The sequence below is a fragment of the Lepisosteus platostomus genome, chromosome 13 (genome assembly GCF_059453375.1).
Source record: "Lepisosteus platostomus isolate fLepPlt1 chromosome 13, fLepPlt1.hap1, whole genome shotgun sequence".
NCBI classification, from domain to species: Eukaryota; Metazoa; Chordata; class Actinopteri; order Semionotiformes; family Lepisosteidae; genus Lepisosteus; species Lepisosteus platostomus.
In genome coordinates this window covers 1,890,020-1,914,773 of record NC_142623.1, presented here as the reverse complement: position 1 = coordinate 1,914,773, position 24,754 = coordinate 1,890,020, and the positions used below count along the sequence as shown (strand labels likewise).

Genomic DNA, 24,754 nt, shown 5'->3' with positions numbered 1-24,754 from the left:
TCTTTCATAATAGTAGATTTAGCTGCAATTCCTTTTTCATTCATTGTTGAGAAGTGCTTCTAAATAAAGACAATTCTCCTCTCAATACATGCAATTCTGGGGTCATAATGGCATTGCTATTCTGTGAACTCAACATTTTTAGCTCTTTTGCACTATAATGATCATCAACTAGAGCTCTAGGCCCTTGGGTCTTGGTAAAAGTTTGAGATCATCAGCTTGAATTCTAAAACTATTTCAGAAAAAAAGTGGTTATTTGCCTACTATACAATTAAAGACAGCAATATTTGCTCAAAATATTTAGAGGAAAAGCTGCCATGACCACATTATTAAAGTGCAGTATGAAGGTGACATTCTCACCCTCATAGCCTAATAACATTTGTCTCATTTTGTGTTGGAAATTAAACAGATCCTTATTTTGTTTTGTATCACAGAAACTCTCCTCACAAATGTCCTTTTTTAATCCCCTGAGTTTAATAAGCTTGATCTGTATTATCTGTTTACCCTTGACACTCTGTGCAAAATGGGTATGCAAGAAAATTTAATTAGAAACCCCATTAAAAGTAAGTCAATAGATTATAGTTTATATAGCACGATCAGTACACAGCTATATGTACTGAGGCAGTTATTGTCAGATTCTTGATAGATTAGTGATAAATGCGGTAGTAACCAAATAGAAAGTTCTCTCAGCTAATTTTGAATGATTCACAGCCACCTTCCTTTTGTGTTTTTAGCTGGCTATGATAGCTTGGGATTGAGATCTCTCCCTAAAATGAGTTATAATTAGTTCAAGGTGTTTCAACTATTCCATTTCTTTCAATGCAGCAGGAAAAGATTGTACTCCTTCACTATTGAATCTACATTAATGAGAATCATTAAAGGGATTGTGTGATTAAGTACAATAATGTCTCCTTCCAGTGTCTTCTAGCTCAAATTAAGATTGAATTAGGCCCAGTTTCCATCACAACCCAGCAGTGCAGGAGACGATCTATAAACATGACTCTTTGCAGTTGTGAGATGCACTGGACGCAGCCCTGTGTATAGGGCATGCATAGGGGAAAGGCTGCACACTGAAAGCTAATATCATTTGTTATATCCCTCTCCTTGGTGGATGCAAGCTGATGATAAAGCCATAAATCAACACAAGCTCCAGAAATGGTAGGACCTCTGCTTGGGTTAACTCTCCCTCGACATGCCTGCCTTTGCAAACATCATTTGAAATAACCCCCTATGGCTTTGCCAGCTGTCGGAGTTCCTCTGACCAGGTATTTCTTTTTGTTCCAGATCAGGCTTTGCCTCTGCAGAGTTGTTTGGCTGCTTTCATATTAAAATGCATCATGTGTATTATGTGTGCCATTTCTGCTAGCGTGCACAGTACAGATTGTTTTTTTTACTTTTATTGGCCCTTTTATGTACTGTACATGAGCAAAATCTGAAACATAATTAATCTAAAAGCAATTAGCATTCTTTCCTCCCTTTCTCTGCCTGCCCTTTTACCTTGACAGTAGTGCTGCTCAGCCCGCATCCAGCAACTTAATTCTACGTTGATTCTGTAAATGATCAATTAAACATTTAAAGAGTTGGAGGGGTTTTGAGCAATCTCTGTCATGGCGTGGAATTCGGAAAAGCCTGAAGCTGAGGAGCTCTTCTCTATAGGTTGAGCTTACTGTCTCGTTATTCCTCGAAATAACCCATTGCTTCTCTTTTATCTTACCTCCTTTCCTTCTGCACACAGTCTCCTGCTTTTTCAACTTCACCACCCCATCAGGTGTGCTGCTCTCACCCAACTACCCCCAGGACTATGGGAACAACATGCACTGCGTATGGCTCATCATCACCAAGCCAGAGAGTCGCATCAACCTGGCATTCAACGATCTGAGCATGGAGAAGCAGTTCGACTTCCTGTCGGTAAAGGACGGGGGCAAAGCCGAGTCGCCCATCCTGGGGACCTTCTCTGGTGACACGCTACCCTCGCCCCTCACCACCAGCGCTCACGTGGCCAGGCTGGAGTTCCTCACTGACCACACCAACACTGACCGCGGCTTCAACATCACCTTCACCAGTGAGTGCAGGGCCAACCAGAGCTGTACTGAAAGCCTTGTGTAGACTCTAATGTGAAAGCAGGGAGGCCACTTGACTGATGCCAGTACAACTCTTAACATCATGTTCGCAAAGCTTATCCTGAAATTAAATCCCAAACATTGATGCTCCCTGGGGAGTTTAGTATCTGGCTCTGTGTAGGCACATTGCTGTCACTCCAGATTGCTTTCAGCTGTAGTCATAGAATATTTTCTGAGAAAGCAGTGCAATGGTGTCATTAAAGCACCACTTAGACTGACTATTCCTGGATGCTTGTTTGAGAATTATTCTTGGTGTTACTATAATGCTAGCAATTTCTTATTTAAAACCCCTCGAAAAAAGTTCTGCGATGAATACTTTGTCAACACAACCAAAGCTAGGAAACAAATTGCATTAAAAATGTTTTATTTTTACACTTTACTGAAAAAGCAGAAAAATGAGATCTAAAATAGAAAAATGCATTTAGTGAGATTGTCACATTGGGGTTCTTTATCAAAATGATAAAGCTTCCCCTTCCAGGCTCTGAGTTGAGAAAAAAAGCTGCACATGTCTGGAAACAGCTCACAAAGCTTAATCTGCGGATCTTTTCTTTCCCCTGGAGAATAAGCACATGAGGAGGTGCAATATCAGCATCAAGTGTGGGGCTTGTGTCACAGTATCACACTGAGGCGCCTGGGGAGCAGTATCAGAAGCACACCACTTTTTACCTACATGACTCTCATCCAGAGACATTAACAACTACTGTACATTTTCAACATTAAATAACTACATACATAAGTAAAAATCATGTCTCATTAAATCAATGTTATCATTAAATACATGGAAAATCTTAAATCTATCAATCGATAAGTACTGCATCTCTTAAGCAAATTGATAGACACTGTTATCTTAAATCAGTTAAAAATATTGCTTCCCTTAAATCGATTAATAAATACTACGTCTCTTAAATCGAGCTTGACAAAGCCTACTCTGTGTCTTTTGCACCATGTGGCTGGTTTGTCACCTGTATGAATCTGATGTGTTATATCATTCATGTTAATTAGGAAGACGTCAAACTCCATCCAGGAGATTGCTGCTGGCTTAATAAATAAAATTAGAGTGATGGATGAAGCAGGGACATGGTTTGGATATTTCAGATCCAGAAGAATTAATCATTGCAGTTTGTGTCAGGCATGCGACACTCAGACAAATAAACAAATCAATAAGCAAATAAATCAAAGAACCAATCAATTGATCAATCAGTTGATCTTTCCGGACACCTTCAGTAGTTTTATGTATACCTGATGATCTCCTGATTGGTTGTAAGCATCCTTGACCTTTAAAGCACTACAGAAGTCTGGAAACTATCCTCCGCACGATTTTAGATTTAATTAATATAGCCTATAATTATCTAACATCCGCACAGGCCTATCCCCCAGAAAATCACATTTCATTGTCACTGATCCTCCTCTGACAATGGGATCATGTTTATTGGGTGTTTATACAGCTTTCTCCAGTCTTCTGATACACAGTGGGAAAACTGAAAAGTAAAATCAAGAAAAGAAGTGCATATCTAATCTCCTTTCTCTCTCATACAACATTCATAGAAATTCCAAAACCAAAGACCTAATGGTATTGCCCTTAGGAAATGCAGAATATTCCACATACAGTACATGCTTGCATAAACCACTCTCTCCTCCTTTCTGGTTTCTCCCAAAACAATTCCCTCCTCATCTCTCTCACTCAGCATTCCGGCATAATGAGTGTCCAGACCCCGGTGTTCCTGTCAATGGCAAACGCTTCGGAGACAGCCTTCAGCTGGGCAGCTCTATGTCCTTCCTGTGTGAGGAGGGATTTGTCAAGACCCACGGCTCCCAGACCATCTCCTGTATCCTGAAGGACGGTAACGTGGTGTGGGACAACGCAGTGCCACGGTGTGAGGGTAGGTTGGGTCGTGCTTTGCTTACTCAGAGGCCATTGGGTCATGCTTCCAGCAGACATAGCAGACGTCATCTGACCATGTTTAAATTACAGAGGTTTGCTCATAGGTGCTTTCCCGGGGATTCAGCAGTCCATTTGTCTGCCAAAATGTCTCCATGCCACACACCTCTCTGTCTGTGTACAGTACTGTAGATGATGGGGATTATACTGTTTTCAGAGTTTCTGTTTTCATTCCGTATCTACTGTACCTGGTGTGGGATCATCAGCCGAGTCTCAGCCCACAGCAAAAGCTAGTTCCCCATGGAGAGAAGGAGGAAGAGCAAACATGTTCCTCTGAAACGCCCCTTCCTGTAGCCAATCACCATTCAATCTGCAGTCTCCACAGCCCCTGATAAGAGGGCTTCGCTGTGGGCTGGAGGAGATCCACTTCTCTGTCTGACTTCACTGCAAGCCTATCCCTGTTGTCCAGGGACTTAAGATAGCCCTAACCAGCTGATCCCAACCATATCCCAGTGACACTCTGGCCCTTCCGGAATCTCTATCACAGTCGGCTAGTGGTACGACCTGGGACTGCACTTGCAGCATCTGGGCTGTAGTGCGCAGCTTGCTCTTGACTTCCTTTGCTCTTCTAGATCTGCTCCAGGGACTTGCTCAGGACTGCTAGACAAGAGGGTGTAGTGCTGTTCATTTGAGGGAGGGGGGTTAGAGTTCACATCTAATAGCACATACACCGAGATTGTGTAAAACACACAGAATAAGAGAGTTAAAAACTCAAATTGTATCAGTGCAGTGTAAGTAATGTATTATAATATATGTTATTACTAATATATGTTATACTGTATGTAATAATATATTTACTTAGATACTTGACCGAGGATACAATACTCCAATGTTTTACTATTTTAAAGTCATATCTTATTAGAATAGAATACATTAATATATCGGTAATAAATATATTAAAATAATTATATACTGCATTTTATTCTACTTAGATAAGTGTAAATAAAAAGAATCTTCACACCCACACCTGGCCTTGATAGAGGTGAAAAGGATAGACTTAAACATGTACAACTGAATTGAAATTATGACTGTCTCAAATGTAAATCTAAATGACTTTAAGAGTGCTACATAATCTTATAAATAGCAATCTTATGATTGCAACATGTTGCAATATTAAAACAGGCAATCAACAGGTCTGAATTTAATTACGCTTTCTAGTGGAATAGGCAGCTCTGTTTCATTACGCAGAGTCTGTTTCAGCCAGTGGTGAATACAGAGTGTCGCTAACAGAAATAAATACAGATGTGGCAGAGCAGTTAGCAGAGCCATTCGAAGCCTTTTAGAGATGAAAGCTTTGTCGACAGACCATGATGTATGTGTACCATCGGATAACTAACAAAGGAGGATTCTGCCGGTTTTTTAACCGTAGGAAATGAGCCAGCTGGGAATATTTCCTAAAGAATTGTCTAATATTTTTATTCTCTGTTGTGCTGTTCCTGTGGTGCGTAGCCTTGGCAATTTTGTCATCCTTTGTTTAGTTTTCTGTTTCTTTTAAGTCCCTCTGTGTTTTTATTTTTCATCCAAGTCGAAGCACATGAAACTGATGTCTTTCCATTCCTTTGGTCTGCGTGTCAATAAGACATCTTAAAGCACTTCAGTGAGACTGTGAAAGCGCAGGGGAAGTAATGCAATGGATTGTGTATTGTGTTCCACCTCTAGATTCATGGTATTGCATTTTCTGCTCATGCTTTTTTAGTCTTTTGAAATACCAACACCTGAAACCCATATGCTATTTCACACTGTCATTTAACTCTTGTTTTTTCATGCTATTTTCTTCTATCTGTGTATGGCATTTCCCAAATGTAGGTCCTTCTCTTTATACCGAACACAATATCGCCATTAAAAAAGATCAAGCCATTTGCTCCTTATAATTAGCATTTTAAGGATACCCCTACTGTCTTCCACTATAAACATGCTTCTGAAAAACACAGTGGGTCTCACCAAGTGAGCAGGTCAGGGTGTCAGGTGGGTAGCTGTGTTAGCATGCGTAGGTTGCAAGTGAACAAGTAAAGGCTAGACTGCTAGTCTAACAGTCAAAAATTAAGTATTCTAACTTTTCTGTTTGATTTTGTAATGGAAATATTTTTTACTTGTGCAAAAACAACATTTACCTTCACACTATTCAAAGTGCTGCTTTAGAGCTCCTTCACAAAAATGGGAGCTACCTGATCTTTGTACACACTGAGGTGCGGGCATTGGAGTATCAGTCGTCATGGACATGCCCTGTATGAACGCTGTGCTGTGTCCCCCTCACAGCACCCTGTGGTGGGGAGCTGAAGTCACCCAGTGGTATCATTCTGTCCCCTGGCTGGCCGGAGCTCTACAAGGAGGCCCTGAACTGTGAGTGGATCATTGAGGCTCCACCAGGATACCCCATCAAGATCATCTTTGACAAGTAAACTTCCCAATTCACGGTGCTGCATGTCTGTACTGTATGTGCGTCTCAGCCTGTTCTTCTGTCACTGTATATCCTTTTCTGTCTGTTGCTCTAAGCTATCCTTGGAAGTTCCAGATGATCGTGTATTTCAGGGAATGGGCAGTTCCCCATGGCATGTCATACTCAGACAAGCACAAAACCTTTGTCTGTCATTTGGAGATTTCAGAGTGGTCAGGCTTGCTGTGGCTGTACAATCAAATCCCCACTAGCTGTTACACAGATCTCTTTACATGTAAGGCTAACCTTCGAGGACAACTGTGAAGGAATGAATGAGAACACAGCAGGAATGTGTGGTACCTCTGATTTTATGTTGCATAAATAACACATTGGGTTCTACACTCTGTTGAACCTGCTGTACTTTGCTCGTTTTTCCAGCCTTTGATTCCATTTAAGTCGGCTGTATGATAATCATGTGAAATGGACAGAATCCTGCTTCAAGGAAAACAGGCAATCACAGCGCACATTACTTTTAAAGACATGAACAGGAGGAATGCCCATTGCCTGTGGAAAGCTTTCTGGTTATAGATTTCTCTGTGGGTTAAATCTGCTTTTAGGACTGAATTGCTGTCCCTTAAATAACATGGAAAGTTCATGGGAGCCAAGCAGCCAGCAGTGCTTGTCTTCCTTTACAGATGTCACTCCTCTCTGCCGATTGGTGGCAGCCAGAAAACCTTCCAGGTTTTTTACTAAAACAAAATATTTTACTGGAACAAAAACCAGAAAAGGTCATTCTATCCCAACCTTTACTTTATTATTATTATTCTTGCTGTTGTTGTTGTAGTTGATATTGTTGATTGTTGTTGTAAGATATTGGTTAAAGTATTTCCTAAATAACATCCAAAGGATAAAAACAGACGTTATTCTCCAATGAACACGCTGCATTTGGATAATGTTGTGTGTGATTTTCCAGGTTCAGGACAGAGGTGAATTATGATATACTGGAGGTACGGGATGGGAAATACCCCTCTTCTCCACTGATCGGAAGCTACCAGGGCACTCAGGTCCCTCAATTCCTCATCAGCACCTCCAACTACCTCTACCTGATGTTCTCCACAGACAAGAGCCACTCGGACATTGGCTTCCGGATCCGATATGAGAGTAGGCATTTCCACAGCTGGAGCTGAACAGAGCTGAACTGCTGCCTACCTAATGCCCACACACACTGATGAGCTGCTCAGTTCAAAGGGAGACACAGCCAAGATGTACTGGGTGTTTGGAAGACAGAATGATCCTGGAAATGTATTAAGAAATCTATAATTTTGTTTTTCAAACACAGATGATGCAGTACCTGTCACCCACTCAGATCTTGTCTTAATTACACCAATTTGATTCAAGCCAATCCCATTTAAAGGAAAGAAGTTTAACGCATAAATAGTTTAAGATTATGGCACTTTAATACATCTCTTTTCACAAGGAATCTTTTATTCTTTGTTCCTAAATAAATAGCATGCATACAGTAAGCAGTGTAACAGAAAACCTCAAAAAGGTTCCAAATCCTTTCTAATGCTGACCAGTACAGCAAGTTTTATTTACATACATATGTTATTTTGCATTTCAAATGTTTGTCTTTTCTGGGATGTAATCCAAATGTGGAAATGATTCATTACACTGCCAGTCAAGACAAAAAAAAATCAAAATCATATTGCAATCGGGACCCAAAACTGTCTCTTTGTTTTGCACAGCGGTGCAGCTGCAGTCCGATCACTGTGTTGATCCCGGTATTCCTGTGAACGGCCAGCGCCATGGCAATGACTTCTACGTCGGCGCCCTGGTGACATTCAGTTGTGAGTCCGGCTACACTCTGAGCGACAACGAGCCCTTGGAGTGTGAGCCCAACTTTCAATGGAGCCGCCCCCTGCCCAGCTGTGACGGTAATCTTCGGTCTTGGAGATCTGTCAATGCATCAAGACAGTGAATCAATCAATCAATCAATACATCAAACAAATACAGTAGGACAGGCCACAAAAAAAACAAGAAAGACGATCTTGCTATTTCCTGTTTCAGTAGTGAGCCTGAGCTGCAATGAGTTGGATTTTGGCTGCATGTCATCGTGAAATGCTTGAAAAGCCTGATGTTGTAGGTATGTTGTATGTACAGGTACTGACTGCAGGACTCAAATTCTTCTCCCTCTCTCATTCTTCCCTCTGAAGCTCTGTGTGGAGGGTACATTCAGGGATCCACAGGCACCATCCTGTCTCCTGGTTTTCCTGACTTCTATCCCCACAACCTCAACTGCACCTGGGTGATTGAAACATCCCATGGCAAAGGTGAGACTAGTTCCTTTGCAGAGTGCACTTCCTCTGATTGTCATGTGTACTGTATACACAGTATGTTATGAGGGAAAATACAAGCTCTGTTGTTGCTTGAGCCTTACTTACAGTAGGTATAATCCTACAAAATTAGGGGCTAATGAAAAAGCAGACTCCATTCCTTTCTGCACATTTTTCATTTTTTCCTTAGCTTTTATTATCTTCTTATTGCTCCAGTCTCCTCCTGTCTCCTTTTCTCTCCCCACATTTATCCACTCCTCTGCCCTTGAGGATCGAAATTTGCACAAGAGACACATCTCTGCTTCTCTGCTCATTTTCTCTCATCCTCTCTCCACATCATCGTGTCTCTTCTATCTGTGCCTTCCTCTCTCACTCTTTGCCCTTTATTGTCACTGCCATGGCCTCATACTCATTCTGTGTCATCACACGCAATCACCATTTCCACCTGCCCTTTCACCTCAGCTCTGATAGTGTATCACAACGACTCCTATTCCTTCCATCCCAAGCGGTAATCCTGTCTCCTTTGCTCCCCACTGCAGGTGTGCAGTTCAACTTCCACACCTTCCACCTTGAAAGCCCTCATGACCACCTGCTTATAACGGAGAACGGCAGCTTCTCCCACCCTCTGAAACGCCTCACAGGGTCCACCCTGCCCCCCCCACTCAGTGCCGGACTGTACGGCAACTTCACCGCCCAGATCCGCTTCCTGTCTGACTTCTCCGTGTCCTACGAGGGCTTCAACATCACCTTCTCAGGTGCGGTGTGTGCTGAGCACACTCGGGGACAGCAACAGGATTCAGTCCTTCCTGAAGCTTCATGTCTATCTCTTTAGGCCAAATCTATCAGAAGAAAGCTGCTTTTATCAAATCTCTCATGTAACACACGTTTCAAAAATCAATGACTTATTTATCATATACAGTATATATTTGAGGCTTGCCACACTTTGCAACTTTATCCAGCTGTAGTGAATAGGAATGGAAGTGGAATTGACATGTGATGGATTGAATATTTGTTACTTTTGTTATTTTTATCTGGACTGCACTGGGACAAATTTCAGTCGCCATTGCTGACATAACTGTGAAGTGTTGAACTGAATTTTACATGCTTTTACACCAGAAGCTGATTCCTCATGTGACCTTGCGAATGAGCTCCATTCCTCCTCTTCTATGTGCCTTTCAGAGTACGAACTAGAGCCCTGTGAGGACCCTGGGGTCCCTCCGTTCAGTACTCGCAAGGGGTTGCAGTTTGGGGTGGGGGATGCCCTGACTTTCTCCTGCTTCCCGGGGTACCGTCTGGAGGGTCCTTCTCGGGTCACGTGTCTCGGGGGTCGGCGCCGGGTATGGAGCTCCCCTCTGCCAAGGTGTGTTGGTAGGTGGTCACGTGCTTTCATTTTGCTTGGTTGACATTTGATGTAAACTTGTTTTCTAAATTCAGACAAAGAAATGCTCAGGAGCTCTCCCCAGACTAATCAAATACTGCCACCTGTCAGTCCATCCCATTCCAGGACTTTGATACAGCTATCTTTCCGAATCAGATCAGCTAATTACCTACTGTAACTATGCAGCAGGTTGTACCAAAGCTCTGCATTTGAACAGGCTGGAAGGCTTGTTTTTTTGGCTCTGCCTGAGCAGCCCTGTGCCCTCATTTTTGCTGTCTCCTCTACTTTCCTCCAGAAACGATAGATGCTGACAGCTGTAATGAAGTTTGAAAGAAAATCTTGCAAGAACTTATTTGCTAGTTCCCCCCAAATACGTTATAAAATTGTGCGTGACTCTAGGCTTAAAAAAGCAATTTCTTAATAAGATGATTTTGTAATTTACAGTAAATTATAATAATTTATTTTGAATTATTTTTTTGCAGTCTGGATTATATTATCTAGATGTTTATGGTTTTCAGGGGCAGTAAGTCAAGATAACAGATTTATAAATAAACATTTAGATTAACTTAAATGAAGTGTTTTTAGCTTTTACTTAATATTCTCAAGAGCGCTTATCTATTTATTTTTTTCCACCTGTAATTTGTATTTGACAATAATAGAAAAATGGGAAAACTGAAATTTTATTTAAGAAGCGGAAAGTAAATAATGGACACTTTGAATTTCAGGAGGTGGTTCATTACATTACTGAGACAAGCTTTCTTTCCCATTACTGTTTAATAAAACAATTTCTAGCAGCAAAGACTACATTAGCATTGCTGTTAACATACATTAAGGGGTCTTCTAAACTGAACTGTCTGACAAATGGCCATTTTTATCCTCATATCCAAATGAAGCTCTCTTTCTCTAATATTATTCTTGACATATACAGTAACAATATTCCTTTTATCAGGAGGGAAGAACTTAGTACACAAGTAAACTTTACCTTAGTGTAGGAACAAGTAATAGGTTTATTCCATGCTGAAAAGAGAACAAAGAAAACACAAAGTTTTGGCTGCGGAGCCTTCTTCAGGTGTCAAAGTCCTGCAGGCCCTGTACTGTACCTGTGTTCTCCACAGGGGTGCTGCAAAAGAGCTCAGTGCACCTGCCCTTTACCTTAGTGTACAGTATGTTAATTTATGCACCTTTATCTGCTTGCTGCCATGCAGTCAGGCTCTTGAAGCTTAAGCGTGTGAGAGTGTGTACTTGATGCTTGGGGTGGCATTGAAGTGAAGTCTTTGGTGTCTCCCCACACAGCGGAGTGCGGCTCATCTGTGACTGGCACCCAGGGCGTCCTCCTGTCACCCAACTACCCCGCCTACTACAGCAATAACCATGAGTGCATCTACTCCATCCAGACCCAGCCGGGCAAAGGCATCCAGCTACGGGCCAGGGACTTCAGACTGGAGGGAGGGGATGTACTGAAGGTGAGATGGGCTGCACTGCAGCTCTGTACCTGTGTTCTCCCCAGGGGTGCTGCAAAAGAGCTCAGTGCACCTGCCACATCTTTTGAGGGCTATCGCAGTTTCTGTGCATAACGATTGCAGTAGAAGGATGTGTGTGGTTCATCTGACAAGCACACCTCTCCATGTCCCGGCTGGGATCCGATCTCCGAGCATGCACGATACCACTCCATAGAGAGCAGATAACTCCATCAAGCCAGAAGAGCAAGTATTCTAGTATGGCAGAGCCCTGTGCTGTCTAGATCTTAGAGGGGGACAACATTATTGCAACTTGCTCAGTGCACTGAACCCTGTCATGTGAGCGGACAAAGCTAATTGCATTGTGCCTTTGGGCTCAGATTAAAGCCTCTGGCTGTGTTACAGGTTTATGATGGCAACAGCAACCGTGCCCGCCTGCTGGGTATCTACTCTGGCATGGACCTGCTGGGACTCGCTCTGAATAGCACCTCCAGCTCCCTGTGGTTGGAGTTCATCAGCAACACCCAGAACACCAGCAAGGGATTCGAGCTGCACTTCACCAGTTAGTGCCTTTCTCCTTCTCTTTCTACTCTTGTCTCTATCTGTCTGGGGAGTTTTCGAATTCCAGAAGTAGAAACAATCTTAGCTTGTGAAGAAATTGGGTGATATGTTTCTGTATTTCCACTTACATTGTCCTATACATGTTTTTGGCTTGTTGTTGTTGTTGAGCACCAGACAGCACTAAATAGGCTGCCACGTTTGTCAGTCCCTACAGAGAGGGTGATTAAAGACTATAGTTTCAAAACTAAATTAAAATGAAATATTTGGCCCACATCCTAGTTCCAAACAATAGGACCCAGTATCAAGTGGCACCTACGGCTGTGTTTGTAATTTATGATTTTCTGGTGAAGGCTTTACTTTATCATTGTCTTAGAATACCCTCCGTGACACTGCTGACTTAATTTCCTCTCTGACTCCAGGTTTTGAGCTGGTGAAGTGTGAGGACCCTGGGGTGCCCCAGTTTGGCTACAAAAAAGAGGACAAGGGTCACTTTGCAGGCAGCACCGTGTCCTACAGCTGTAACCCTGGGTACACGCTGAAGGGCAACGAAGTCCTTACTTGCCTTACCGGAGAGAGGCGGGCCTGGAACAGCCCTCTTCCACACTGCGTAGGTAAGAGAATCCTGCAGATTGGGCTACTTATGGTTATACAGTTATGGTAAACTGAGCATCCACTCTGATACTTTGACAGCCATTCATTGCACATACTGTACAGTAGTAGAACAAAAAACAAGAGAAAACTGCCCAGCCCATCTGAATCATTTGTGTTATTTAATGGATCCTACACTTCTTGGGTAGCTGGTTCCAGACTTAACTCCCTTAACTGTGTTAAACCAGTTCAACCAGTTCTCAGTCTCAAACACACTTTGCGTTACTTTCCACTTGTTTGTGTTTCACTGTTGATCTTGGAGAAATCTATTGGATTTACTGTGCTTCTAAAGATTATGAATACTTGGTATTTGATACAGGTTAGCTCACAGTCTTTGCGGTTCAAGACAAAAAAGATTCAGTACTTTACACCTGTCAATGTAAGACATCCCTTTAAGCTTGGGAATGTACCTTGTTGCTCTTATAAGGACAGATTCCAAATTGAATCCATAGTAATGTGTGTTACAGTATGTATTGCCCTGTATTTGTCATGCCATAATGAGATCTTTAAAATAAGTGATCCCAGGAAAACAGACACACAAATGTAGCTGTAAGCAGTGCAGCTTATTTAATGTGAGACAAATAAAAGATAATAAACAAACTGCTTTGAACTGCTTTGAACTGCTTTTTTGACTTCAAGTCCCTAACATACCAGGCAGATTCATAAAAACACTCAATCTCTCTCCCTCTGTGGTTTTCCCCCAAACTCAGAGTTTCCACAGTCAGTAATCAGCATCATCATCTTCAGTCAGCAAAACAAACCAACCCAGAAATCCGCTGCTTCCTGGCTTTTAAAATGTCACCTGACCAATTGCCTTCCAGAATCTGGTCAGGTGACTCCTTGATGCTACCCATTCTTCTTAGCCTTCTCGAGAATGTGGTTCTGAAACGAATCTCCATTTGACCTGAACCCACTGCCCTCTTACAGAGGCCAAAAGAAACTAAGCACATTTAGGTCACTGTCTTAGTGATGGGGAAAAAGTCTCCTGTGCTTCATGCAGCACATCCTCAAGGAAAAAAACACTTGTTGCCTGGTTTCTGTGACTTTTAAACGCAGTTTTCAATCCAGCATACATTCCTGTTATTACAGCAGCGATTTTAGAGGCAAATTCTGAAAAGTAAAAGAAATCTGAAAAGGCTTAAGTAAAGTTATTGAACTCCTATTTTCTTCAATCTTACAACAGCAGAAGTGTTAACTTACTCAGTGCTTGTAAGAGTCAGAAAGCTCAATTGTTTCGCAACACTCTGAGCAGACTATCACCAGTATGGGTGAAGATGGCTCTGTTTCAGAATGATTTATTATCCTCAGATTCCCTTGACTGGGAATATTTGTCTGATATAAGTTCAGCAATATATATATATACAGTACTGTATATATCTCTGCTCTGGAGATAGAAAAAGCGATTAATTTGATCTGAACCATATTGGACACTTGATATATGCTTTTGTTTTAATTTTTTTCTTTGTGTTTCTGAAACATTTCTTATATGCCAAAGTACTCATGACTTCAAAAGATGTCCCAAGAATACTTTTTATCTGCATTTTTAAAGTGAAAACCTGCCAACCATGTGTAATAAACATACTGTACATGTTGCAGAAGTCAAGTAATTATCCTTTTTACATTTATTGTTCACACATTAGTTACAGTGAAATAATGCATATTCAGGTGGCTGAAGCTTGTAACTCAACAGATAAAAATGTTCTGCTCTTTTAATGAAACCATGGTCCAGCAGGTACTTGAGTGACAGCAGTCAGGATGCATCAACATGGAAATAGGAGAGCTGTTTACTTCTTCCATTACAGAAACTCTCAGTCATCGAGGAGAGATCATCAGCCTTCCCAACATATGCTAGTGCCAGCAAACCAAATGTTTTGACAAGAGCTTTGATTATCTTCTCCGTTTGTTGAATAAAATAAGAAAACAGAATCTGATCTCCAAACCCTGATTTTTCAGTACTGAGGCTTTGCATTTTCTTTCAATAAACAATGAATGTACACATGAATTAATAAATACATCACTGAAAATCAAAACTGGCTAATAAAGGTTTATTTTTTAATCATTTATTTAGTATCACCCTTAAAATGTAACTTGTAGCTTTACTAGTGGTGTTGTAATGTAATACAAGAGAGGCAGAGAAAGAGAGGGGAAGATGTGATTTTGTTTTTACCAGGTTGGATAGTAATTGGGGCCCACTTGCCTGTCTGTTTTCCACAGCGGAATGTGGAGGTATCATTCGAGGGGAGACATCAGGGCGGATACTGTCGCCGGGGTATCCTGCACCCTACGACCACAACCTTCATTGCGTGTGGACCATCGAGGCCCAGCCTGGCAGCACCATCGGGTCAGAACAAGCTCAGTGGAGCTTTCTTTAGTTCTTGATCAGGGATCTGAAATTGGAGAGCAACCAGTGGAATACAGTACATCAGGTTAATAGAGGGCCTGGTTTTGTTAAAGCCGGAGCAGGGAGCACATTCGAATGATGTATTCAATGAAATATCGTGATGTACATTATGTACCTTTTGCTCAATGATTCCGGTTAATTAAGAAGCATTGCCTTTGAAAAGGACTGAAAAAGAAATTCATTTGTTATAAATGTTTGGAATGGGTTCTGCAGCTGTGAGTTTCTTAAAGATTTTATTTCTCTGTTAACAGATATTTCCATAAATCATGGAGGTAAACAAGTCTCTCTTGAAAATCCTCCAAATGTCCTAAGGAGTTTTAATGACTCAATACAGGGATTGTTCTGAAAATGAAACTCAATAAGACTGAATATTTGCAATCATCTTATTCTTATGTAACATTTATCTATATGAAAATCCTAAGAATATTGTACATTTAAAAAAAAAATCGAAAAAGTGAAAAATGATGTCAAAATGGTATTTAAATGAGCACGCATTTTAGGCCAGGGTAGGGTTAGGATTAACTAATTATTGTCTCCAGTTATAATTCTAGTTTCACTTTACATGACAAAATTAAGATACCGTAATTTACCCGATAGAACAGGTTGTCCTACAACTTTTTATCTGACTCAGTTTTGGGATACAATTACTGAAAGGTGCAATACGCAATATAAACAGATAAAACTATCCAAAAAAAAAATTGAAGATAGAAACAAATTAACACTTGTCCTAAAAAGTTCACCTGGGCCCTAAAATCCAGCACTGAGTGTAAAAACTTCATCTGAGTAGTTTTGCAATCTGTCTCTGAGCCCCTCCAGGCATCAGATTTGAAAATCTTCCTCAATCCAAAAACTATTGCATATAGCTATCCATCAGTACAACCCAGTGCAAAATGCTTTTTAAGAGCTATTTTAAAACTTCACAGTTATGGTATGCATCTTCAGTCGATGCCTTTCACTAATGTCTGTTCACTCCATGACAAAACTGACACCAGAGAGCTTGAATCAGAGGGGCTGGTGTCTGTCTCAGTCTTACAAAGTCAAATATCTGGAGCAGTACGCGTGTGTTAGACAGCAGTCAAGTGTGTGAAGACATTGATCGGCCGGCTTGAGTTTCAGTTCAGTGGATGCGCTGGATCGTGTTTTCCTGATATGCAAAATGTGTGAAAATAAAAAAGACCAGGCGTCTCCTCTTTTCCTTCACTCAGGCGTGAAGGCGGTGACAGAGTGACACAAACGTCATCTAAATTAAAAACGAAATGATCACTGAAGGAGCATTGCCACGTCATGTTCTGTGGATTCACAGATGACTTTCATCCTCTCTATCAGTTGCTGAGCATCCTAGCATTCAATTCCGATGAAAGGACATGGTGGCAGATATTATCCTGTTACACCAGGGGGATTAGCCATTCGGGGAAGGATGCATGTTTGTCAGGGGCAGCAGCAATTGTAGAAGTTTAATCTCCTGCATGATTTACAGATATTATCATGCTGGCAGTCCTACAGCTGACCTTATTTCAAAGTTGCCACTGTTATCAGTTGGTAAAGCAATACATTCAGATTAATTAACTGACACCTGTTTCCACTGCAAAAACATTTGAACCCGTCAGAACTGTTCGGAGCCTCTGTTTGCACGTTTTACATATTTAAACTGTGTGTGTACCAGATATTTCTGTCGTGTTTTTGAGAACTGTAATTTATGTATCAACACACCTGTGTTTTACTCTTTTTTTTACTCTAAATTTTGTGCGTTTCTAGGTGATGGGGTTAGATGTATTTAGAAAGCTCATATATTTGGTACATAATCATTAGAGTTTTCAAAACTGGCTGGTTTAAGTATCTTTAAAGTGGAATCTGAGCTTCTCATTTCTACACTTGTTCAGTCCTGAATGAAAGGCATGCTGGCCTGTTATTCTCTCTCTGGTGAGTTTCACTGGCTGAAGGGGCAGATGCTGTAATTGGAATGTCCAGCAGACCACTGTCTTTTTCATGATGCAAAACAGCCCTGAGATGTCAAGAAGGCAACATTAGAAGGGCTAAAATCCTTCTTGCATCCTCTGCTCATAACGTCTTGAGGGAGTTGTGAAAAGCACAGAAAGAAAACAGCCACAGTATAAACAAGAAAATATGTTTTTTTTTAAATATTTTATGTCACCTTGTTGTAACAGTGAGCTCAGAGTCTGCCTGGGGATTTGAGCAGGAGCATGTGTGATTGGTGCCAGAAAGTCAAGAGTCAGTGCTGCAGTTTATGAAAATGAATGTGTCACCACCGCAGGATTTATCTCTCCAGTATAAGCAACAGAGGAGCAGAGAGTATCGGAAACTGAAAAACGGGGGTCTGCAAAGGTTGTCTTTATTACTAGGAGTTTCTGTGGATTTAATAAGATGCTCTCAGTCATGCTAAACTCTTTTAGAAATGGAATCCTAGGCTAATCTAAGACCTGTCCTTTCTTATGTAAAACACTACATTCTTTTTTTAGAATGCTGTTTAGAATATGTGAGCAAAGCAGTGAGAAAGACTGTAATTAGGGAATTTCCATCCTGTGCAGAAGGAGGGGGATTTAAAAAAGATCCCAGGTCCTTGCTATGAGACTCTGTACCGGAGCTTTGTTATGAGGAAAGGAGGTCTGCAGTGCGTAGCGAGTCTTATTAAAATGACAGGAAGAGCAGTGATGTGGGGCTTTGACACAAGATAAACACATCACAACACGCATGCTGACAGGAGAGGACCTGTTCTCTGGGCCAAGCTTTGCATAGCAAAGGCAGATGTATCAGAAAAATGGCAGAGCTCATAAGATGAGTAATGAGATAATTGCACAACAGGTCTAAAACCAAATTCGGTGTATTGTTTCCATATGATGCTGGTTACAGATGCATTAACATTGTGGCTGCTCCCTCTTCATTGGTCAAGTCAGGATATCTGATGAATAACTTCAAGTGATTTTGAAAAATGTTGTAGTGCGGTGTTATCAGAGTTTTGTTTTGTATAATTAGTACAAAGTGTGATTATTGTCAACCACAATCAGTACAGAGTGGATAAGTTACTTTCTCCTCATTCGTCCTAATTCACAAGCAACCTAGAAAAGCAGAGTGTGCAGTGATTTCCAAATCGAGGACAAAAGCAAATAGAGAATGTTGTTGAAAAGAATCTGTATTTTTAAATAGCAGCAGGGACACTTGGCAGTCAGAGTCAGACACTTCTCCCAAGGCAGGGTGTGAGCTGGAAGGTGGTCTGACTACTTAGGCTTAACAGGATATTGGACCTGTGATTTGGGGGTTTGTGAGAGTGAGTTTTCGCCCACTGAGATCCACTTGTCACAGTGTTTGTGGGCAGTCAGAGATTTCAGATAAATTGCTCCAGGGATTATCAGTTCAGTTGCAGTTTCATCCTTGCTGGAGGTGTGTGAGGGCTGAACTGGGGAACAGTGTTTGAATAAGGGGAGGAGGTCATGAATTGAGCGAGTGTACTACTGCCGGTGCTCACCTCAAAATGTTTGTTTGCTTCTGCTTAAACCAATCAACCCGAGCGTTGGCCCTAGGTTGTGTTTTTCTTGCAGCCGTGTTTGTTTGCAGCCTGATGAGACACCAGGGAGCCGGCAGGTCTGAAAGAGAGAGTGAGTCTCACACTGGCTGGGCTGGGATCTTGCTCTGCAGCTCCCCCTCACGCCCCTCGCGCGTCTTCATAATTGTTTCCTATGGGGATGTGCGAGAGTGTGAGAGAGGTGGGGAGGGATGTTGCTGGGGTTTGGCTGGCAGATCGAGGTTAATTAAAAGCCCGATTTTTTTCTCGTGCCCTGGCATATATAAAACAGAGTAAGGTATGCATATATATTCTTTTGATCGCATTGTGCACAATCAATTATTAAATATCATTTGCAATGCATTAGACTTGACTGTTTTTTTTTTCTGGTACAAGGACACTAATAAGCTATGTGATGCTGGTTGACTATGTAGCTATGAAGGTGCATGGGGAACTATTTTGTATGTAGATTCCAGTCTCATCACTAGCTGTCTGTCTTTCATCCTCTTGTTGTCAGGAAGGGAGCGGAGCCTTACATCCTCCAAACACGTCTATTGTTCCTCCTAAGTGATAATTACCTTGAACAGCCATTGCATAGCTAAAACCTACCAGTCCCTGTTACAAGCTGCCTTAGAATCCTTTATCACTGGGGCTCATGACAAAAATACGACAAAACAGTTTGAAATTCTTTTTCTCCAGGGTACCCAGCCCATCTGTATTTGAAAACTTGCTTATGAATGTGTACCCCTTTAAAAAACGATGTGTGTACTTTTCTTTTTTAACCTAAACTTTTATTTCCTCTGGCTTTTTTTAATTCTGTACTAATGGGCTAAGGGAGTAATTTAAAACATTTCTTGAATTAGAAAACAAATTCTGACTAGACTCTTGCAGTGACCTAAGAAGATGTTCAAGAAAGCATCATCTTAATGGAAGTTTTCCACTAGAAATTAAGATTTTATATACATTCTGTTTATGGAGTAACTTTAGATTAACCTCCACCTCACTTATGCAAATTTAACGGCATATTGTTTTACTACTTGACTGAGGAAGAAGCAAGAAAGCATCCATGAAATCACAAGCAATGATCATTGAAAACTGCTGAGTGACCTTTTTCAACAATAAGCGAGCACTGTTCATTTTCTGAAAGATGTTGTTAACGTCTAAAGGCATCAATCTTCTAGGAGAACACATAGAAGTTGAAAAGAGGAGTTCATTCTTTTAAAATGCCAAGATTAAAAAAAGAAAAGGTGATTCAGCCGTTATGATAATTTTTTAAAATGTGCTTTCCTTTTACATTTTGCACAGAAACAAGCACACTTGTAAAGGTGCACAGAGGCACACACACACCTGTAACAAACAAACACACACACACACACTCACACACACACACACACACACACACACACACTTAGAGTCACTCCTTGTCCTGTCCTGTCTCCAGGGAGCACTTTGTGATAAAAACTGACTTGGTAAATTGATTAGGCCCATGGATACTCGTGTATAGATTTGCTGAGAAGAGATGGTAAATCTGCTGAGTCAGGAAGAAGCGCTCTTTTCTAAAAAGCAATCTTAAAGCAAAATGTATTGAGATGACTATCAATAACAGAGTCACTGTTCTATAATGGAGACTTAGCACTGTTCCAGACAGAGAAGTAAAAAACAAGTTCTTATTTATTGTATTTTTTTGTCCTTCAAAGAATACATACCTGGCTTTTCAGTTTACTTTAAAACAATGTAACTTGGAAGTGTAGCTTGTTTTTTTACACCTTCCAAAATTTAAGTCATTGTTTAGTAATTATCTTAGCTTACACTCACAGCTCGTACCCGCTATGACTTCCTCTTGCAAGTATGTTAGGGACATTTGTCAGAGCTGTCTGGTTTTTCCTTCTCCCAAATCCAGCAGTATCTATAGGAGACTTTATTGGTGGAACGTGTGCACATACAGACATACAGCTCTGTCTGTATGTGCATACACAGGTACTCACCGAATCAGAGGAGTGCTGCTGCAAGTGACCAGCTCAATGCTGGCGGACATTGCCAGTTGTGTGCAACTGCTCTGGGAATCCACGTAACTCTTGGCTAATGTTATAACTCAGACTTGATGCAGTAATGTCTGGATAGGGCTCACCCTGTACTGTACTGTGATGCATTGCCTCTAAGGACCAGGCAGAGCACTTTATTTACCTGACTTTGGGTGCAAAGTCTTTTTGCAGTTTCATAATGTGTTTTTTACAATAGATAAAACCATTTTTTTAGCTCTTACTGTCCCAGACATTAAGGGGCAATTTCTACTTGGAATCATATCCCCTTAAACATTTTGTAATAACTTTGCACAAGTAAAGACAGTAGAGGCCTGGTTAAACAGAAATCTGGGAGGAGATTAAACTTTTAGTTTTGACAACTTCTGTTCTACTACATACAGTATGCATCGCATCTCCTAAGAACTTCCGTGCACATCTTTCTAGCACTCAGCGTTTGCTGTCGCCAGAATCACTTACTATTTCATCTTGTTCCTGTGCTTCTCCTACACTCCATCATCCCCTCGCACTCACCTGCTTTTCTACCCTAGCTGGCCCGTGGAGCCCAAACCGCCATTCACCTCCTCCAAGTTGGGTCTCGGGGCTGGAGCTTCTTAGCCCACCTCAAACAAGCAGCTCCTTGACCTCTGCCCAGTCATAGTAGTGTAGCATTTATCTTCTTTTCTGGCTCTTTGTGATGACATCACTCCTCCCCAGAACCCCAGTCACAATAGCGTTTCCCTCCCCCTGCAAAGAACCTAACCAGGTGTAGTGTCAGCCCCTGACTCGCCCACCAAGGTTCTCCCCAGTGGCCCTGGTTCAGACCTTCTGAAGTGTACCCATCTCCTACTTGCCCTCAAAGATCTTTGCTGTAGCTGCTGTTCTGGTGCTGGAATCTGCCCTCATTCATTCAGGCACAGCAGACTGACAGGTCAAGCCAAGTAGCTCTGATTCAGTACTTCCTGGTTAATTCTGCTTTGAACCCTTCGTGTCTCTTTATTCATATTACGCCCTTTGCTTGCCTCAGTCTCCCATTCCATCTGTTTACTCACAAGCAAACGGTCAGTCATCCCCGGTTCCCTCTCCTCCTCTGAGTCAGGTTTGCAAAAGCCAAGCTCAGGGCTGATAGATTTTGAGCTGCTCTTTCCAGGTCACTGCAGCATCTTCCACAACATCTTCTGAATCTCGCTCTACCTCTCATATGTCTGAACTGAGCAAATCGACAATCACTCAGTCACTTGCACACCATAAGCTTTGTTATTGAAGACCTGCATCTGCATCTGTGTTCTGGGATTCCTTCAGTACCTTTTGGGAACCTGAACCTGTCAGCCTTACTTTAGGACCATACAGATAAACTTTAAATATTCTATCCCAATACATTTTATAGGGACGGGGAGTCTCCTAAATGAATTAATTAGACTTTGAGTAAACTATAAACATGTGTGATTTAGAGGTTTCCCCTTGTATGAAAAAGACCAGGTTCTGCCAAAATAGTGCAGCTCAAAGCTAAATGAAAGAGAAGCCTCAAGTGAACTTTATTTTTGTTTTCTTACTTCACTATTGGTGCTCTGGCCAAACGTTTGCAGCATTTCGCCGGAGTATTTCCTGTGACAGCCTGCAATTATAAAGTGATGATTCTAACAAAACACAATAGATATTCATTAAAAACTAGTTGCAGAATCAAGCCGAGTTTGGGTGTTACTGTGGAAATGGTGCAAATAGCATTTTTCCGTCTTGTCATGTCACACTTGTATTTATTGGGTTTCCTTTACACACACATAAAGTCCTGTGCAGTAGCACATAAACAGTCTTCTCAGCTGAGAAGAATCCTTGAGTGCCTGGTGGCTCACAGCCCATATTTAGCAGACCTTTCCACCTGCACAGTCAGGTACAGCCTTCATGCTATTCTGATAATTTCTAAGTGGCTCCCATCATAGCTGTTTTTGTATTCTGGCTTAATTCCCCGCCAAGCTCTGCTGCCTTAAATTCACATCTCTCCTTCCTCGCAGCTCATTAACTGAGCTCACAATTTTGCTACATTTCGGCTGAACATAGCTGCAATCTGCCTGCTTCCAGCAGTATCCATCTTGCTCCTGCATTAATGATAGCTTTCACATGTGCTACACACAAATTGTTTACTACTCACGTGATCTAGTACTCTACTCTGCAGTCAGCTGATTGCTGGCCTTTCAGGGACTCCAGAATGTAAATCTTGTTCTTATATTTTAGGAGTTTTTGAACTTTTAACCCAGCTGCTTTTCTCTTGTCCTGGATGATAAGATAATATAATATCACAATATTTATTATTTAAATGTATCCCCCCTGCATAACTCCTTCTGTTTAATTTGCCCAACTGCATTATAAAAATACTATTTGTAATTTACTGCATTTTACAGTGTTTGGGATGCACTGCCACTGTATTACTTTCTCTTGAAGGATCGGTTTTCTATTTCAATGCTCTGACTGTGCAAACTGACTCTCACTTGAGCTGGATTTGAATGGAATTTGATGTGCACATTTCTAGTTGGCTGGGATCTACAGAATGAATGGGAACCAACCACCCTTTACAGAGCTTATTCCCGGATTGCCTGGTTGCTTTCATTTCAAAATGCAAATCCCCACCTGCTGCCGTGGGAGCCGAGGGCATGTAAAGGAATGTGGGCAAAAGAAAAACAAGGGGATTAGAGTTCGGAGGCTGCCTGGGGATCCGGTGGTGAATGGATGACAATGGCAGGTCGGCCAGCTATCCTTACTCAGAAGCAGCACGGAGTGTCACCTCTCTGAGACACATGGGTTTGTAACAAGGGCTCCAGCAGCTAGAAGCCTCTTAGAAATGAGCGATGTCACTCGGGTTGTCATCTGCTCTTGTGTCAGACAAGAAAGCGTCCCTGGGTACATTCCTAAATTGTGCCGTACGATGCATTAAACCTTGACTTAAAGATGCTGCCACTTTGGCAAAGCACCAAGCACCAACTGGAGCAGGTGCTGTATCTCATCCTTACCTGCAGAGATAGCCATAGAGATTTTCAGTTCATGTTCACGACTGTACGGGAGACAAAACGGGAGAGTCTAACATGGGACAAATACTGTATGTTGCAGAGGTAAGGACTATCAAAGCAGGCAAGGTATTGTTCCAAATGCACATTGAATATAGGAGTAAGCTAAACAGTGCTACTTATATGTATCTTCTTAGACAGAAGCACCGGTACTGTATACTGTATCTTTTAATGAGCAGAAAAGTAGTTTACCTTCTGCATGTCCCTTTCTAAGGTGATGTGGCAACCATCCAGATCTTCATATCTTTAAGTGGCCACAATGGTAAAATCTGCTTTTTTTATTTTTATCTTGGTTGGTTTCTAAAGAGGCCCTTTGTTTGGTACGGGGACAGATATTTCTGAAACCAAGTGCAGTCTTGCCAGGTTGTTGCGAAGAACTTTAGTCAACTCACAGTGTTGGTATACTTGACAGAAAGACCACGGCAGACTTCCAGCTATGCGTGACTGCTCGATAGCAAAGAAGCAGAACAATAAACGAGGAAAGTGCAAGACAGAAAGTTTGTGACACAAGCTGAGGGTAATTGGTTGGTGCCATCACAGCCGCAGTCTGGCCCATTACCCATTCACCATTCATGACAACAAGGCTGCCAGACAATGGACTCCAATGATGCCTGAGTATTAGATTAGAGATAGAGACATGAGAGGCAAGCTCACTCTTTTTTTTCCCCAATACATAAATAAAGCGCAAGGAGGTGTTTAATGACAATAATTGGAAGACAGCAGTATTTACTGTTCACAATAAAAAGTAATGCCTGTCATTACAGGACTGGTTTATTAAGACCTATCCTGAAAAAGTGCTTAGATGTTCCAGCACTGGGCACAACCTGTTCCTGACCTCCATTAGTGCCCCGCCATGCAGTAAACATGTCCGGAGCTCCATTAGAATGGGGCAGCATGCCATGCAGTTTCTTAATTGCTCTCTCTGCAAAGTGCCCATTTTTGCAAGGAAAGCCAG

General features: G+C 41.6%; 1 protein-coding gene across 1 annotated transcript in view; it reads left to right on the top strand.

The window, feature by feature from the left end:
• The window catches only part of csmd2 (CUB and Sushi multiple domains 2), a 269,206-nt gene that overhangs the window by 169,805 nt on the left and 74,647 nt on the right, over positions 1 to 24,754 (top strand). Inside the window, exons 14-25 of the mRNA XM_088602480.1 lie at positions 1,733 to 2,059; positions 3,803 to 3,997; positions 6,313 to 6,451; positions 7,404 to 7,591; positions 8,176 to 8,364; positions 8,644 to 8,760; positions 9,303 to 9,518; positions 9,943 to 10,131; positions 11,435 to 11,604; positions 12,004 to 12,160; positions 12,579 to 12,770; positions 15,022 to 15,148. Coding sequence (XP_088458606.1) covers positions 1,733 to 2,059; positions 3,803 to 3,997; positions 6,313 to 6,451; positions 7,404 to 7,591; positions 8,176 to 8,364; positions 8,644 to 8,760; positions 9,303 to 9,518; positions 9,943 to 10,131; positions 11,435 to 11,604; positions 12,004 to 12,160; positions 12,579 to 12,770; positions 15,022 to 15,148 — 2,206 coding nt within the window. The remainder of the gene's footprint in view (positions 1 to 1,732; positions 2,060 to 3,802; positions 3,998 to 6,312; positions 6,452 to 7,403; positions 7,592 to 8,175; positions 8,365 to 8,643; positions 8,761 to 9,302; positions 9,519 to 9,942; positions 10,132 to 11,434; positions 11,605 to 12,003; positions 12,161 to 12,578; positions 12,771 to 15,021; positions 15,149 to 24,754) is intronic.